Consider the following 18,285-nt stretch of genomic DNA (forward strand, 5'->3'; position numbering starts at 1 on the left):
CCACTAGCCCATCTCCCAAGCAAAGATGGCTATCAGGCAACTCGCTTCCAGGCCTCTGTTCAGCTGTCTGTGAGGAGGTCTAGATCAACCTGAGGTGAGTTGCCCATTCAATTTCTAATTTTTAACGCCCCCTCCCCCAACCCCCCCCCTCCCCCCTTCTGCCCCCACGGTGGGAGATGCTTGGTCTTAACTGACCCCCTTATTGAGTTTTTGAAGTGGGAATAATTTTGGGTGTTTAAACCCTACGAATTATCCCCTCACTACCTCCGATCCGTGAACCTTCTGAGACCTCCACAGACTGAAAGGTTTCTCAAGATCTACAGGTTCTCCATGTTTGTTGCCTGTTTAGATCTCCAATGCCCCCAATTTTCCAACCCAGACTAGGGCCATGTTGCAAACCCTCCATGGAATTAAAGCTACTCCAGCAATAGCTCACATGAAAAAAAGGCTTCAGTTGGAGAAGGGGGTTAATCCTTCAAAGCATCTGTGCTGTGATCCATCCTGCGGTGTTGAAGGAAGTAAAAGGGATCAAGCATTCCAGAAAATGAAGCCAGAATAGCAGTCAATTCTAGTCCCATAGTAATGGCATCCAGTGCTAAAATGTATTGGATTGTCACTTTCAGATCTTCCAGGAAGATTCAATGAAGGGTCAACTCAGCCATACTCTGATTTAATACGACAAAGAAGAGTCACATTTAACTAGAACTCTGTTCCTCTCTCCACAGATGCTGCCAGACCGGCTGAGTTTTTCCAGCATTTTCAGTTTTTAGGTTAAAAATGTATTTTTTTTCATTTTCTTTGACCATTTCCATGTATTAGTTATGAAAATGTTGGTGAGGTTAAAGAAGGCCATTGTTTGACTGGCAATCAGGTGTCACCCCTTGGGTGATGGAGAGTCTGTTCACTTCCTGATTAAATGTAAGGTAAAGGTAAAGTCACCATAGTCCCAGATGACTATAGGCTGCTTTCCACTTAGAGGGGGAGAGCTGACTGGCGCTGATTTAACCTGAGGATCACCACACCTCAGGCGAGGGGCAAGGTTGAGAAAGCGGGGCCTTAATGAATAACCTCAGCCGGTATGGGAATTGAACCCGCGCTGCTGGCCTTGTTCTGCATCACAAACCAGCTGTCTAGCCCACTGAGCTAAAACGGCTAAACTGAGCTAATCCTGATGATTAGATGTGGGAAGGCGGTGCCTCATGAGGGTGACATATTGGGTGGCTTATTGATTAATAAGGGGATCAGGGCTTATAGGGAGAAGGCAAGATTATGGGGATGAAAAAATATCAGCCATGATTGAATGGTGGGGCAGACTCGATGGGCCGAGTGGCCTAATTCTGCTCCTATGTCTTATGGCTTATGGTCTTATGTGTGTGTGTGTGTGGGGGGGGGGGGTCAGTTGAAGGCAGTAGGTCATGGGATGAAACCTCTAGAGAGATGAGCAGCCAAAGTTGTTACCCTATGGTCTTGAGGTAAGTCTTCAAGAGGTTTGGACAGGTATTCCAGCTGCGAGAAGCAGGAGCGAAACCCAGCACAAGGGAAGCCCAGGATTTTCACATGGGGCCCAGACAGCACTCATGACCCACAAGGAAAGTTCATAAAGAAAATTAAAATTAAAATTTACCTTTCTGGATCCTTCTGCCTCTGGAACCACTTCCCAACAGCTTTGACTTGGTAGGAACATCACCAATGTTCACCACTCAGGCATTCCAGGCAAGGCATGGTGATGGGAAATCTGCAAGCTTAAAGAAGGATCCCATTGACTTCAGTTTAAAACCGCCCTCCCTCTGGGCTTGTACACAAAGTATGGTCAGAGCCCAGGGGGTTGCTGGTGTCCATGGAACCAACAAAGATTTGGAAGAGAGAAGGAAAATTGTAACTATCAATCACTGCAGTAATAAAGGAGAAATGTGATAGCCTCTTTAATAAATTCATTCCCCTAAATGTGAACCCATTATTGACAGTGCTCTCTCACGTGGGTATAAACTAATGATGCTGCAAGTTAGATAAGACCATCTGACAAATAAGTTATGTTTTCCAAAAGTTTATTGCTGATTAGTCTGTAAAATATATTTCTTCCAGAAAGCTATCTTTCTTTAACAAATACATGGAGAACAACGCCTATGATTTGGAGAGGTTGTGGAACAGCATTGAAGATGTGATCATCAAAACTATCTTGGCAGCATATCCAGTTCTGAAACACAATTATCTCACCTGTTTTCCCAACCATATTTCTGGCAGTGCTTGCTTTGAGATCCTTGGCTTTGATATTCTACTGGACCAAACTTTGAAACCCTGGCTGCTGGAGGTACAGAGATCTAAGCAAATGTTCGACCCATTGCATAGAACATAGAATCATAGAATCACACAGCAGAGAAGGAGGTCATGCGGCCCATTGTGCTGCACCAGCTCTTTGAAAGAGCAGTGCAATTATAGTAATATTAATCTTTATTAGTGTTAGAAGTAGGCTTACATTAACTCTGAATGAAGTTACTGTGAAAATCCCCTCGTCGCCACACTCCGGCGCCTGTTCGGGTACACTGAGAGAGAATTCAGAATGTCCAATTCACCTACAATGCAAGTCTTTCGTGACTTGTGGGAGGAAACCCACGCAGACACAGGGAGAATGTGCAGACTCCATGCAGACAGCGATCCAAGCGGGAATTGAATCTCGGACCCTGGCCCTGTGAAGCAACGGTACTAACCGCTGTAACCCTGCCTGTTCCACATTGCCCAGATGATTTTCTTTTGTTTTAGAAACTATTTTACTCAGGCATTTATAATTTTAACATTTTAAACAAAGAGATCCAACAAACAAAAACCCCACAATTCACCTACGTTGCACATCTTTTTGGGTTGTGGGGGTGAGATCCATGCAGACACAGGTTGAATGTGCTTCCACCGCCTTTCCTGGCTGGGCACGCTAGATCACAATAACTTGTTGCATTAAAACAAATTTCTCCTCATCTCCTTACTGGCTCTTTGCCGAATACTTTAAACCTGTGTTCCCTGTGCAGATATCTGCCTGTTCTCGGTGTAAGTAATAACTTATTTGAGCAGAGTGTTCCTTTAATATTGAATAATTTTTTACCAGAGTGTGTTCCTTACTTAAACTAGTGCTAAGACTCTGCTGATTCCAGTCGCTACACTTCTCCCCCATTTATTCTTGAACATATTTTACTGTGACTATTTTAGGTTAATCATTCTCCGAGTTTTACCACTGACTCCAAACTTGATCAAGAAGTGAAAGATAACCTCCTGAACGATACTTTTTGCATGATAAACCTTGGTGCTTGTGACCGGCGGAAAGTTCTAGAAGAGGAGAGGCGTAGAACAAATGAGCGACTTCTACACATCTATAAATCCCGTGAGGACAGGTACCTGCATTATGGAGAGACAGTGTGAAATATTTCAATAAATTAGTGGAAGAAAGAATATAGGAACTGGAGAACGCCATTTAGCTTCTTGAGCCTGTCATTCAGAGATTATGGCTGATCTGCAATCGAAAATCATACCTGCCTTGGTCCTATAAATAACTTTGGGAACAAAATTATTTTCAAAATTGACAATCTAATATCAATTGTCATTGAGGTAGAGAGTTCCAAACCACTCCTACATTTTGCATGTAGAAATATTTTCAAATTTCACTGCTGAAAAAGTGTGGCTCTATCAAAGAACAATAAAGCACAGGAACAAGCCCTTCGGCCCTCCAAGCCTGTACCGGTCATAATACCAACCTTGGACTCTTCAACCAGGAGCAATAATTTCCCTTTAACTACCCTGTCTGTTCCTCTATATCAAAATCTGCAAGACATGAAGACTAATCACCCTATAACTTTTTTAATTCCAGTGATTACAACCCTAGTTGGTGTAATCTTGTTTACACTTTAATCCCTGGGGTCCAGGTATCATACTTGTAAATCTACACTGCATTCCCTTCAAGGCCAATATATCCTCTCAAAGGATGGTGTCCAGAACTGGACACAATGCTTTGACCAGGGCTTTGAATGATGAGTGACCAATGATGGGAGTGTGAGGGTGGGGTGGTTTGAAATATGAGGTCACATTGGATTGGATTGGATTTGTTTATTGTCACGTGTACCGAGGTACAGTGAAAAGTATTTTTCTGCGAGCAGCTTACCAGATCGTTAAGTACATGAGAAGAAAAGGGAATAAAAGAAAATACATAATAGAGCAACCCAAGGTATACAATGTAACCACATAAGCACTGGCATCGGATGAAGCATACAGGGTGTAGTGTTAATGAAGTCAGTCCATAAGAGGGTCATTTAGGAGTCTGGTAACAGTGGGGAAGAAGCTGTTTTTGAGTCTGTTCGTGCGAGTTCTCAGACTTTGTATCTCCTGCCCGATGGAAGAAGTTGGAAGAGTGAGTAAGCCGGGCGGGAGGGGTCTTTGATTATGCTGCCCGCTTTCCCCAGGCAGCGGGAAGTGTAGATGGAGTCAATGGATGGGAGGCAGGTTTGTGTGATGGACTGGGCGGTGTTCACGACTCTCTGAAGTTTCTTGCGGTCCTGGGCCGAGCAGTTGCCATACCAGGCGGTGATGCAGCCCGATAGGATGCTTTCTATGGTGCATCTGTAAAAGTTGGTAAGAGTTAATGTGGACATGCCGAATTTCCTTAGTTTCCTGAGGAAGTATAGGCGCTGTTGTGCTTTCTTGGTGGTAGCGTCGACATGGGTGGATCAGGACAGATTTTTGGAGATGTGCACCCATAGGAATTTGAAACTGCTAACCATCTCCGCATGATGACACTTCCTGGAATAGGTCCAATCAGATTTTCTGACACTAACCCCGGTCTAGTACCATGTGTCCATTATTTTGGAAGAATTGAAAAGTTTGTACTTTTGGCTCTCTGTGAACACTGCTTCATGCCAGGAGCGAGAATGAAGAAACAAGGGCATAATTCTAAAATCAGAGTTAGGCTGAAGCAAATTCATGACCCATTTTTATCACACAACTCATGGGGGAAATTTGGAATGATCTCCCTCAAAAAGCTGCTGGAGCCTTCAGCACTGACATTTGTGTTGGGTAAGTGTATCAAGGGATATGTAGCAAAGATGGATGAATGGTGGTGAGATGTGGATCAGCCAGAATCAAATTGAATGATGAGAATCTCAAAGGACTCTATGTATTATAAGGTCCGCAAAAGAGTCCACACCAAGCTGAATATGTTGAGTCAAAGGAAACAGGTCTAATGCAACAGAACAAGAGTACAGAGCAGTTATTCTACTAAAGGAGCCAACTCACAGTTCACGGCCCTCCGGCTTTATGCGGGATGTAGAAGGGGCCGTCCCACCCCTCAGTGGGGGAGTGTGTATTCCTTGGGAATATCAATCTCCCAGTCTCAGAAGTGTTCCATGACTTGCTTAACCCTGGGGTATGACACTATATTCCTAATGTTGTAATATGTGTCTGATTGCAGAATGCTTTGATACATAGGTTACCAGTACAGAAGCAGGCCACTTGACTGAACAGGTTTATGCTGTGTTCATGCTCCACACGAGCTTCCTCCCACCTACTACATCTACCCCATTGACATATCACTCTATCTTTTCTCCCACGTGTGTTTATCCAGCTTCCCCCTAAATTAATCTCTATTATTGGCCTCAACAACTTCCTGTGGTAGCAAGTTTTAAATTCTCCCCACTCTTTAGAAAAATAGATTTCCCTGAAATCCTTATCGCAACAGAGGAAGGAGGAAAGGGCAGAGACTGGACAATAATAAGTAGCTGGTTTAAGAATAAAAAGTCAAAGACTGCCCCAAGACTAAAGTACAAAAATAATAATTGGTGCCTTTCTTTTCAAATCAGAGCTGATGAAATAAAAACCAACCAGGCTGCCTGGGTAGAACAGATGGAAAAGTACGAAGATGAAAATATAGGAAACTTCAGAAGAATTTATCCTTTTACTGGTTCAGAAAAATATGACAAATTCTTGAAATGCAAACATTCGCTTTTCCAGGAAACTATTGCTTCCAAGGCCCGGGAAGAATGTGCCAGGTAGATTTATTAAGGTTTATGACAGTCTACTTTATGGGCGCAATTTTCCGGCATCGTTGTGCTTTCGCTCGAGCAAAACAAGGCTGGTAACTAGCGGGAGAAGCTGGAAATGAGAACCGCGCCGGGCGGCAAACAGCTTGCGGTGCAACCGGCCCGCTCCCGTAGGCAGAATCAGGATCTCGCCGTAGCGTGGCGAGAAACCAATTATCATCACTTAAGCCTTATTTCCATACAATTAACGGGAGCTACCTCATAACCAACAGTCGCCCGTCATTCCTCGGCCTCCCCAACAAGTGGTCACGTTGGTGCCGATTAGTAGTCCCGTTGAAAGACGTTAACCGGTGGAAGGGCCTCTGTGGGGAGCAGAGGACGTAAGGAGCCATCTTTGCTCACAGGCAATGAGCCCGGGGGCGCTGGCCTAACTGCCCCAGGAGAGGGGGGGGGGGCAGCGACCCTCGACTGGGTGGGGGGTACACACAGAGGGGTGGGCTGCCATGGGAAGGGGGGAGGTGGGGGCAGACCGCTCGTGGCACCAGCATGCCAAACCCTGGATTGTGTGTACCTGTCCGGGGGCAACCCTGCCCAACGACCACCCAAAACCCCCACTGACTGCCGAGATCCCTCAGCGTGCGGCAAAAGGTGATTGCTGATAGAGAATTGGCAATCATGGATAAGTGAGCATTTCACACAACCTGAGTGGATTCCTGTGGGTGGGTCATGTAGCATATGGGAGACGTTGCCTAGCATCCCAATCACACCTTGATTCCTGGACACTGTGCTTGAACACTGGGAGGCAACACCTCACATGCAGCAGCCAACATCCGAACACTCAGGAGATGGGACACAGCTCCGGTGGCATGTCCACGGTGAGTGGGTGGGTGAATCCTCTGGGGAGAGGTAGATGCCGGGAGAGATATGCCAAGTGTTTGTGGTTGTGTTTGAAGTGCTGCTCGACCTAGTTAGCCGGGGGCTGGCGAGCGTGGTGCCGGCGAAACGGCTGGCCAGCTTTCATTTGTGGCGAAAAGCCTGTGGGGCCTCGTTAAGCGGACCAATTAACGTTGAATAGCATTGCCAGCCTCGCAGTTCCCGCTCGCTACCGCACTTAGCAATCTTTCCGGAGAATCGTGCCCTGTGTCTGGAACAAAATGGATATTTCACTATCTCTCCAGTGCCACTCCCCTCTCCCTTCAGGGCCCTTCCAGTGTCCCTCCGGGGACATTCCACTGCCTTTACAGTGCCACTCCCCCGTCCCTTCAGGGTCCTTCCAGTGTCCCTCCGGGGACATTCCACTGCCTTTACAGTGCCACTGCACTCTCCCTTCACTGTCCCTCCACTGTCTCTCCAGTGCCCCTCCCCTTGTACATTAGGCTGCAGGAGTCAAAGCATTTTGTTTGAAGAAGAATACTGGGTCCCTTGAATGGCTTTGTCGCTAAATGTGCCGCCTACTCTGGCACTGAACCATGTTGACGAGGTAGGTCCGCAAGTGAATTTGTCTTTGGCAGTGAGTTAGCTGAACTCGGCTGGGGCAGAGCTGGTGACACTCCCATTGACCAAAATCTTCTTGTATTTGGGGTAAAGGGAAAAGCTTAGCAAGGGTCCTTTCTTCCAATCCATGCTGCCTGTGAAAACTGGGAGTGTGGTACCGGCTGAGTACAACATTGGGATCTTTTCCGATGCTCTGTTTCTCTCACCAGCCATGAGCACGTCGGCTCTCGTTCAGCGAAGGGCTTGCACTTCATTATAAGGTGAATTAACAGTCTGGTTGCCTGTGTCCAATGCGCACGTGTGTGTGTCTGCGGGGGCGGGGGACTCCGTTCAGGATGAAAGGGTAGAAAATTGGACGGTTGAGTTGAGAAAATATTCTTACTGAGTAATTCTCACCCTGGATTCTAGGCAGATGCGGCAGGAGATCCGCCAGAAGCAGGAGCAGAAGGAATTACTGCTAAAGGGGCGGAAATACCCAGAGAGGAACCTGAGGGGAGAGTCCCAGAACCAGAAAAATCATTTGTCAGCTGTCTTGATGAAGCAGAAACCGTCAACACCTCTGCCCTTAGCTCCTGTAAGTACTTCACTTCGCTTGAAATGCTATTTCGTTTTAAGATCAAGACCAAATAACTAATAAACCACACTGTTTCCGCATGGTTCAGTGGATTAGTGCAGCACAGTGGCGCAGTGGGTTAGCACTGCGGCCTCACGGCGCCGAGGTTCCAGGTTCGATCCCGGCTCTGGGTCACTGTCCGTGTGGAGTTTGCACATTCTTTGCGTGTTTGCGTGAGTTTCACCACCACAACCCAAAGATGTGCAGGGCAGGTGAATTGGCCATGCTAAATTGCCCATTAATTGGAAAAAATAAATTGGGTACTCTAAATTTTTTTTAAAAATGGTTCAGTGGATTCGACCGTTATCTCTGTGCCAGGAGTTAGGGGATCAAGTCCCCCTCCAGAGACATGGGGCGGGATTCTCCGACCCCCCGCTGGGTCGGAGAATCGCCGGGGGCTGGCCTGGGGCGAAATTCTCCTACCCGCCCCGCCACATTTCTGCCCCGACCGGCCGGCGGGAGTCTCCGTAACACCGGCCGGTCAATGGGGTTTCCCATTGTGGGGCAGCCCCACGCCATCAGGAAACCCCCGGGCGCCGGCAAAACGGAGACTCCCGCCGGCGGAGAATGACGCCCGTGAATCCCGCCCCCGCCGGTTGCCGAATTCTCCGGCACTGGATATTCGGCGGGGGTGGGAATCGCGCCGCGCCGGTTGGCGGGCCCCCCCCCCCCCCCGGCGATTCTCCGGCCCGCGATGGGCCGGAGTCCCGCTGCTGGAATGCCTGTCCCGCCGGCGAGAATCAAACCACCTCTCTTACCGGCGGGACAAGGTGGCGCGGGCGGGCTCTGGGGTCCTGGGGGGGGGGGGCGCGGGGCGATCTGGCCCTGAGGGGTGCCCCCACGGTGGCCTGGCCCGCGATCGGGGCCCACCAATCCGCGGGCGGACCTGTGCCGTGGGGGCACTCTTTTCCTTCCGCCCTCGCCATGGTCTCCACTATGGCGGAGGGGGAAGAGACCCCCTCCACTGCGCATGTGTGTGGATGCCGTGAGAGGCCGCTGACGCTCCTGCGCATGCGCCGCCCGGCAAAATCAGTTTCGCGCCAGCTGGCGGGGCACCAAATGCCTTTCCCGCCAGCTAGCGGGGTGGAAATCAGTCCGGCGCGGGCCTAGCCATCAAGGTGAGGGCTCGGCCCCTCAAGATGCGGAGAATTCTGCACCTTTGGGGCGGCGCGATGCCGGACTGATTCGCATCGTTTTTGGCACCGGTCGGCGGACATCGCGCCGATTGCGGAAAATCCCGCCCATGGTGCGCATAAAAATCTCGACTGATACTTCCAGTGGCAGCACTGAGCGAGTGCTGCACTGTGAGAGAGGTGCTGTCTATTGGTTGAGATGTTAAACTGAGTCTGTCATTTCAGGTGGGAATTAATGGCCCCATGGCATAGTTAAAAAAGAGTAGAGGAGTTGTACTTATGTCCTGCCCATTCCTCAACCAGAATTCCTAGAAAAATATATCAATGATTCTTATTGCATTGCTGTTAGTAGGAGCTTGCTATATGCAAGTTGCCTGCTCTAGTTCCTAAATTACAACCATGGCAATGCTTCAGAATTACATCATTGGCTGGATAGTGCTTTGGTGTGTGTGGTTATATCAAAGCACTGTACAGCAAATGACACACTGAAAGTGGCTGTTGTGAAAACCCCTTGTGAAAGAGTTGAGTTCATAGTGTTTTAGGGATACTTTCTTAGTTCTGGAGCCAGCCAGGCTATACTAGATAAAAGCAAATTACTGCGGATGCTGGAATCTCAAATGAAAGAGAAAATGCTGGAAAATCTCAGCAGGTCTGGCAGCATCTGTAGGGAGAGAAAAGAGCTAATGTTTCGAGTCCAATGACTCTTTGTCAAAGCAGACATGTTTCGGAATCATCAGAAAATATACTTTTCAACGAGAAAAAAAAATTCCAAAGGGCAGGTCCACCATTCGTGGTAAACTAAAAATATTAAAAGATGGTAGCAGGTTTAAAGAAAAAGCATACAATCGTGCAAATGTGGCAAGTCAGAAGACTGGACAGAATATAAAGAACAGCAAAGAAAGACTATGGGTTGAATTTTATAGGCCTGTCACGGAAGGGGTGGGGCTGGAAATTGCGGTGAGCCAATCAAAAGTCCATTGACTTCGGTGGGAGTGGAAATTCCCACCAGCGCTAAATTCCATCCTAAAAGATTAATAAGGAAGGAATAATTGGAATACGAGAGAAAGCCAGCTCGATGGAGTAAGTTAAAAGGGACCTGCAGAGGTGGCACACACTTCCACTCTCGCTGGCAGGGAGAGTGCAGACGGTTAAAATGAACGTACTGCCCAATTTCCTCTTCCAGTTCCAATCGCTCTCGATCGACAACCCCAAGGCCGCCTTCAGCACGGTAGATAAATTAATCATGCCATTTATATGGGACAAGAAGAATCTGAGGATCCAAACAAAGATGCTACAAGGGAAAAGAAGTATGGGAGGCCTGGCCCTCCCAAACCTATAGTTCTACCACTGAACGGCCACAGCAAAGAGTGAGAGGATGGGTGAAGGAACCAGGAGTGGGATGGGTGAGGATGGAGGAAAGTTCCTGCATAGGGAGGTCCATCCAAGCCCTAGTTACAATCGCACTCCCATCCCCTCCTACCAAACACTCAAAGCCCATTGGTGGTAGCCATGCTCGGAACGTGATATCAAGTGAGACAACACTTTGGCCTACCCGCAATGTCCACTATGGCTCTCATCTGTAACAACCACAGGTTTAGGCCCGCAACAAGGATGCCACCTTCAAAAGGTGGAGACAGGATGAGGGGACACTGACGGTTAGCGATATGTTCACAGACTAGTGACCCTGGAGGAACTCGGGCAGCACGGTAGCATAATGGTTAGCATAGTTGCTTCATAGCGCCAGGGTCCCAGGTTCGATTCCGGCTTGGGTCACTGTCTGTGTGGAGTCTGCACGTTCTCCCCGTGTGTGCGTGGGTTTCCTCCGGGTGCTCTGGTTTCCTCCCACGGTCCAAACACATGCAGGTTAGGTGGATTGTCCTTAGTGTCCAAAAAGGTTAATCGGAGTTGCTGGGTTTAGGGGATATGGTGGAGGAGGCGTGGGCTTGATTGGGGTGCTCTTTCCAGGGGCCGGTGCAGACCCGATGGGCCGAATGGCCTCCTCCTGCACTGTAAATTCTATGAAATATAAAAATAGATAGTAAGAGTTTCAATAGGTGTTTTAAAAAGAAAGAGTTAACAATGTGACGGTTTATCCTGTAGAAAGTGAGCCTGGGGAATTATTCCAATGTTCTGAAAATAAGGAGATGGCGGAATGATTGAGCAGGTATTTTGCATCGGTCTCCACTATAGAGGATTCAAGTAACATATCAGAAATAGCTGGAAATCAAGTATTGGGAGGGAGGAACTCAGGAAAATTATAGTCACCAGAGAAGTGGTCCTGAGCAAATTGTAGGAGCTGTGGGCTGACGACTCCCCAGTTGTGATGGACTTCACCCTAGAAGTGGCTATGAGATGATGCTTTGGCTTTAATTTTCCAAAATTCGCCAGATTTAGGGAAGCTGCCATTAGATTGAAAAATAGAAACTGTAACTCCTTTATTCAAAAAGGGACGAGAAAGAAAGCAGGAAACTATAGGCAAATTAGCCTAACACCTAACACAGGGAAAGTCTAGACGGTCCGATTAAAGGTGTAACAGGACACTTGGAAAAATTCACGGCTAGCAGGCAGAGTCAACATGGTTTTGTGAAAGGGAAATAATGTTTAGCCACTTTATTAGAGTTCTTTGAAGGAGTCACCTGTGCTGTAGATAAAGGGGAACTGGTGAATTACTGTTCTTAGGTTTCAGGATAAGTGCCACATCAAAGGTTATTGCGGGAAATAAAAGTTCACTGTGTAGGGGTAACCTATTGGCATGGATAGGAGATTGGCGAGCTAACAGGAAACAGAGGGTAGACATAAATAGATCTCTTTCTGGTTGGCAGGATGTATTGAGCGGTGTGCCACATGGATCTAATATGTGGACAGCTTTCTGAGTGCAAAAACAAAGCACAGTAATCGTTGGGGAGTTCAACTGCCCTAACATCAATTGGGGTATTAATGGTGTGTCGGGTACAAAGGGTGCAAAATTCTTGAATTGCATTCAGGAGAACTTTTTAGCCAACAAGCCCAACGAGAAGGGGTGCTATTTTAGATTTAGTCAGGAAATGAAGTTGGGCAGGGTGGCACGGTGGCGTAGTGGTTAGAACCGCTGAGGACCCAGGTTCGATCCCGGCCCCGGGTCACTGTCCATGTGGAGTTTGGACATTCTCCCCCTGTCTGCATGTGTCTCACCCCCACAAACTCCCCAAAAAGATGTGAGGGTAGGTGAATTGGCCACGCTAAATTGCCCCTTAATTGCATAAAAAATGAATTTGGTACTCTTTATAAAAAGAAAGGAAATTAAGCTGGGCAAGTGGATGAAAAAGCAGTGGGAGACCATTTTGGAAATAGTGACCATAATATAGTTAGACATAACGTGGGATTCTTTGACCATGTCTGGCCGGAGACCGGAAATTCTCACCCAAGGTCAATGGACTTTAACATAGTCCACGTTCGGCCCCTAGCGATCTTGCGGTGGGCATGGCCAAAGAATTCAGCACATCGAATCATAGAATTGCAGAATCACACAGCCGAGAAGGAGGTCATTCGGCCCATTGTGCTGTACCAGCCCTTCGAAAGAGCAATGCAATTAGTTCCACTCTCCTGCCTTTCCATATTGCCCAGCTGATTTTCTCTCAAGCATTTATCCAAAGTGCTGGCTGTGCATGTTAGATCATATAACTTGTTGTATTAAAATAAATTTCTCCTCACTGGCTCTTTTGCCAAATCCCTTAAACCTGTGTTCTCTGTGCAGGTATCTGCTTGTTCTAGAATTGTTATGGAAAATATCAAATATATAAGTCAGCTGGCAAGAGTGGTCTGGATACAGCTATGGGAAAGAAAAACGGTGTTGACTCAGTGAGAGGCATTCAAAGGCGAGATTCTACAGCCAGAGCGTAGACGTGGCTCCACAAAGTAAAAAGGTGGAACTGCCAAACCTCGAGCCCCTGGTTATTCAGAAGCATAAAGGCCGATATAAATCAGAAAAGGAAAACGTATGACAGTTACAAAAGACTTAATACAGGAGAAAGCCTGGAGGAGTATAGAAAGTACAAGGGTGAAATAAAACGGGAACTAGGAAAGCAAAGAGAGAATACAAAAAATATTTTATCAACACATTCAGAGCAGGAGACTAACTAAGGAAAAGATAGGGCCTATCAGAGATGTACATGGTTAGTTATGCGTTGATTTAGAAGATGGGGAGAGGATATTTCCATTTATGGGAGCATGTACAACTGGGGGGTCGCGGTTTAAAAATTAGGGCTTGCTCATTTAAGACTGAAATGAGGAGAACATTTTTCTGTCAGTGGATAGTCAGTCTTTGGAATTCCTTTCCTCAAAAGAAGGTGGAAGCTGAGTATTTCAAGATAAAGATAGATAGCTTTTTGAAGAATAAAGGGATTAAGGGTTATGGTGTTCGGGCGGGAAAGTGGAGCTGAGTCCACAAAAGATCAGCCATGACCTCATTGAATGGCCGAGCAGGCTCGAGGGGCCAGATGGCCTACTCCTGCTCCTAGTTCTTGTGTTCTTATTTGAATATTTTTAAGGTACAGATAGATAGATTATGGAGATAGATTATGGATAATCAAGTAGGTGAAAGGTATTGGGCAGTAGGTGGGAAGGAGCAGAACAGGCTCGAGGGAACTACTCCTGCGCCTAATTCTTAAGTTCGTATATAAATGCAAGTTCTACCTTTCATCATCTAAGTGCTCCACGATTGACTTCCGGTTACGGCTATGCCTAGGTAGGTCGCACGTTCGGCAGCTCCCGCTGGGCACGGACTTTTGGGCTCTTCAGAGGAGCCCCAACGGCAATTGTTCGACTGCTCCCAGTGTGGGAAGGTGACAGCAAGGTTCCCCCAACACTATATGGATTGGACCAGGAGTGGAGCGGTTAAAAAAGTGATCCTGGTGCAGCGGAAAGTGCGAGGGAGGAAAAGCAAGATGGCGGCGGGTGGAGACCAAGCAGCGTGGGCGCAGTGGTCGCAGGAGCAGCAGGAGTTTCTTAAACGCTGCTTTGCGGAGCTGAGGACAGAAATGCTGGCGCCAATGAAGGCGGCGATTGATAAGCTTGTGGAGACCCAGAAGGCCCAAGGGGCGGCGATCCGGGAGGTGCGGCAAAAAGCCTTGGAGAACAAGGACGAGATCTTGGGCCTGGCGGTGAAGGCGGAGGCGCACGAGGCGCTGCACAAGAGGTGGCAGGAAAAATTTGAGGACCTGGAGACTAGGTCGAGGAGGAAGAATCTTCGGATTCTGGGTCTCCCTGAAGGAGTGGAGGGGCCCGATGCCGGGGCATATATGAACACAGTGCTCAATTCGCTAATGGGCGCGGGAGCTTTCCCGAGGCTCCTGGAGCTGGATGGGGCTCATCGGGTCCTGGCGAGGAGACCCAAAGCCAACGAGCCGCCAAGGGCTGTAGTGGTGAGGTTCCACCGCTTTACGGACAGAGAGTGTGTCCTGAGATGGGCCAGAAAAGAGCGGAGCAGCAGGTGGGAGAACACGGAGATCCAAATTTATCAGGACTGGAGTGCGGAGGTGGCTAAGAAGAGGGCTGGTTTTAACTGGGCTAAGGCGGTGCTCCAATGGAAGGGGGTGAAGTTCGGGATGCTGCAGCCAGCGCGATTGTGGGTCACGTTCCAAGATCGGCACCACTATTTTGAAACTCCTGATGAGGCATGGAACTTTATCCAGACTGAAAAGTTGGACTCAAACTGAGGGTCTGTCGTGGGGGGATGTTTACTGTGTTTACTGCGGTTGGGGAATGTTCTTTTTGTTTTGGTGCTGGGTGGGGATGGGTGAATGGATTTGATGTGGGGGCTGTGGGAGAGTGTGGGCGTCGGTGTTGGAGGGGCAGGGCCCCGCGGTGGTAGACGGAGCTTGGAGGCCCGGGGATGGGGAGTTGGGGTAAGGCCGCAAAAAGGAGCTGCGCCAGAAGGGGCGGGGCCGGCTCAGGAAAGCGCGGGCTTTTTCTCGCGGTAGGGAAGGATGGGGGCGGGGCCGGGGGGAAGGGCGGCGCTGGAGAGGAGCGCACACTGACTGCCATGGGGTGGGGGGATTTTCACACTGGGAGGTCGATGGAATGGCGGGAGAGGCCGGGGTCACCAGGGATCAGCTGACTTACGGGAGTGTCATGGGGGGAGCAAAATGGCTAGATGAGGATCTAGCCGGGGGGGGGGGGGGTGCACTGGGTTGCTGCTGCATTGGCCAAAGGGGAGCTGGAAGTAGGAGAGGTAGTCAGGGCAGGGGTCCGCCGCCTGGGGGACTGGAGGATGTGGGAGGCAAGGGTACGTGGCTGGCCTAGAAAAGGAGATGGCTAGTCAGTGGGGGAGGTGCGAGTAGCCCCCCGATCCGGCTGCTAACTTGGAATGTGAGGGGCCTGAACGGGCCGGTCAAGAGGGCCCGGATGTTCGCGCACTTAAAGGGACTAAAGGCAGGCGTGGTTATGCTCCAGGAGACACATCTGAAGGTGGCAGATCAGGTTAGGCTGAGAAAGGGATGGGTAGGGCAGGTCTTTCATTCAGGGCTGGATGCGAAGAACAGAGGGGTTGCAATACTGGTGGGGAAGCGGGTGTCATTCAAGGCACTGAATATTGTAGCGGACAATGGAGGTCGATATGTGATGGTGAGTGGTAGGTTGCAGGGGGTGTGGGTGGTACTGGTGAACGTATATGCCCCGAATTGGGATGATGCCGGATTTATGAAACGCATGCTGGGTCGGATTCCGGATCTGGAGGTAGGAAGCTTGATAATGGGTGGGGGGCTTCAACACGGTGCTGGACCCAGCACTGGACCCTTCTAGGTCCAGGAATTGTAAGAGGCCGGCTGCAGCCAAGGTGCTCAGGGGGTTTATGGACCAGATGGGGGGAGTGGATCCATAGAGGTTTGCCAGGCCGCTGGCCAGGAATTTTCCTTCTTTTCCCATGTCTATAGAGCCTACTCCCGGATTTTCATTTTGAGTAGGGCGCTAATCCCGAAAGTGGAGGGAACGGAATATTCGGCCATAGCCATCTCAGACCACGGCCCTTATTGGGTGGAGCTGGAGTTGGGGGAGGAGAGGGACCAGCGCCCGCTGTGGCGCCTCGATGTGGGACTGTTGGCGGATGAGCGGGTGTGCGGGCGGGTGCGGGGGTGTAATGAAAGATACTTGGAGGCCAACGACAACGGGGAGGTGCAGGTGGGGGTAGTCTGGGAGGTGTTGAAGGCGGTGGTCAGGGGAGAGCTAATCTCCATTAGGGCCCACAGGGAGAAGAGAGAGAGGAGGGAGAGGGAGAGGTTGGTGGGGGAGATTTTAAGGGTGGACAGGAGTTATGCAGAGGCCCCCGAGGAGGGGCTACTTAGGGAGCGACGGAACCTCCAGACGGAATTCGACCTGATGACCACGGGGAAAGCAGAGGCACAGTGGAGGAAAGTGCAGGGGGCGACGTATGAGTATGGGGAGAAGGCGAGTTGGATGCTGGCACACCAGCTTCGTAAGAGGGAGGCAGCGAGGGAGATTGGTGGAGTTAAGGATAGAGGGGGGAATACGGTGCGGAGTGCGGTGAGAATAAACAAGGTATTTAGGGACTTCTATGGGGATCTGTACAGGTCTGAGCCCCCCAGCGGGGGAGGAGGGGATGCGACGATTCCTAGATCAGCTGAGGTTCCCGAGGGTGGAGGAGGAGCAGGTGGCTGGTTTGGGGGCGCCAATTGGGCTGGAGGAGCTGGTTAAAGGATTGGGGAGCATGCAGGCGGGGAAGGCCCCGGGGCCGGATGGGTTCCCGGTTGAATTCTACAGGAAGTACGTGGACCTGCTGGGCCCGTTGCTAGTGAGGACTTTTAATAAGGCGAGGGAGGGGGGACCTTGCCCCCGACAATGTCCAGGGCGCAGATTTCTTTGATCTTGAAGCGGGACAAGGATCCATTGCAATGTGGGTCATATAGACCGATCTCGCTGGCGAAGGTGCTGGCTACGAGAATTGAGGACTGTGTCCCGGGGGTGATTCATGAGGACCAGACGGGATTTGTGAAGGGTAGGCAGCTAAATACAAATGTGCGGAGGCTCCTCAAGGTGATTATGATGCCCTCGGTGGAGGGGGAAGCGGAGGTAGTGGCAGCTATGGACGCGGAGAAGGCCTTTGATCGGGTGGAGTGGGAGAATCTTTGGGAAGTGTTGCGAAGGTTTGAGTTCGGGGAGGGGTTTATCAGGTGGGTCAGGCTGCGATATAGAGCCCCGGTAGCGAGTGTGGCTACGAACCGGCGGAGGTGGGGGTACTTTCGGCTGTACCGTGGGACGGGGCAGGGGTGCCCCTTATCCCCCTTGTTGTTTGCACTGGCAATTGAGCCGCTGGCCATGGCACTGAGGGAGTCCAGGAAATGGAGGGGATTGGTCCGGGGGGGAGAGGAACACCGGGTGTCGTTGTATGCCGATGACCTGTTGTTGTATGTTGCGGATCCAGTGGAGGGAATAGCGGACGTCATGCGGATCCTTAGGGAGTTTGGGGACTTTTCGGGGTATAACCTCAATGTAGGGAAGAGTGAGCTCTTTGTGGTGCATTCAGGGGACCAGGGAAGGGGGATAGACGAGCTACCGCTGAAGAGGGCGGAAAGGAGCTTTCGGTAGCCAGGGATCCAAGTAGCAAGGAGTTGGGGGGCCCTGCGCAAGCTCAATTTGACGCGGTTGGTGGAGCAGATGGAGCAGGATTTTAAAAGATGGGATATGCTGCCACTCTCACTCGCGGGTAGGGTGCAGTCGGTCAAAATGACGGTCCTCCCGAGGTTTCTTTTTGTGTTCCAGTGCCTTCCCATTTTGATCCCCAAGGCCTTTTTCAAACGGGTAAGCAGGAGCATCATGGGATTTGTGTGGGCGAATAAGACCCCGAGGGTGAAGAGAGTGTTTCTGGAGCGTAGCAGGGACAGGGGGGGGCTGGCGCTGCCAAATGTGTGTGGCTATTACTGGGCAGCCAATGTGGCAATGAAATACAAGTGGGTAATGGAGGGAGAGGGGGCGGCGTGGAAGAGGCTAGAGATGGCGTCCTGTGTGGGCACGAGCCTGAGGGCGCTGGTGACGTCGCCGCTGC

The 18,285-nt window shown here is 49.8% G+C and overlaps 1 protein-coding gene across 5 annotated transcripts in view; it reads left to right on the forward strand.

Moving 5' to 3' along the window:
* Window positions 1-18,285, forward strand: part of LOC140398633 (uncharacterized) — a 77,554-nt gene that overhangs the window by 32,372 nt on the left and 26,897 nt on the right. For 4 of the 5 annotated variants that reach the window (XR_011937521.1, XM_072487525.1, XM_072487524.1 and 1 more), the window contains exons 7-10: window positions 2,083-2,308; window positions 3,196-3,377; window positions 5,832-6,020; window positions 7,914-8,079. Coding sequence is in view for 4 of the 5 variants with exons in the window: in XM_072487525.1 (XP_072343626.1) it covers window positions 2,083-2,308; window positions 3,196-3,377; window positions 5,832-6,020; window positions 7,914-8,079 (763 nt within the window). In the remaining variant the exon portion in view is untranslated. Of the gene's footprint in view, window positions 1-17; window positions 95-2,082; window positions 2,309-3,195; window positions 3,378-5,831; window positions 6,021-7,913; window positions 8,080-18,285 lie in introns of those variants that run through there. The other variant, XM_072487528.1, reaches the window with a different exon arrangement.

The sequence above is a fragment of the Scyliorhinus torazame genome, chromosome 21 (assembly GCF_047496885.1).
Source record: "Scyliorhinus torazame isolate Kashiwa2021f chromosome 21, sScyTor2.1, whole genome shotgun sequence".
NCBI classification, from domain to species: domain Eukaryota; kingdom Metazoa; phylum Chordata; class Chondrichthyes; order Carcharhiniformes; family Scyliorhinidae; genus Scyliorhinus; species Scyliorhinus torazame.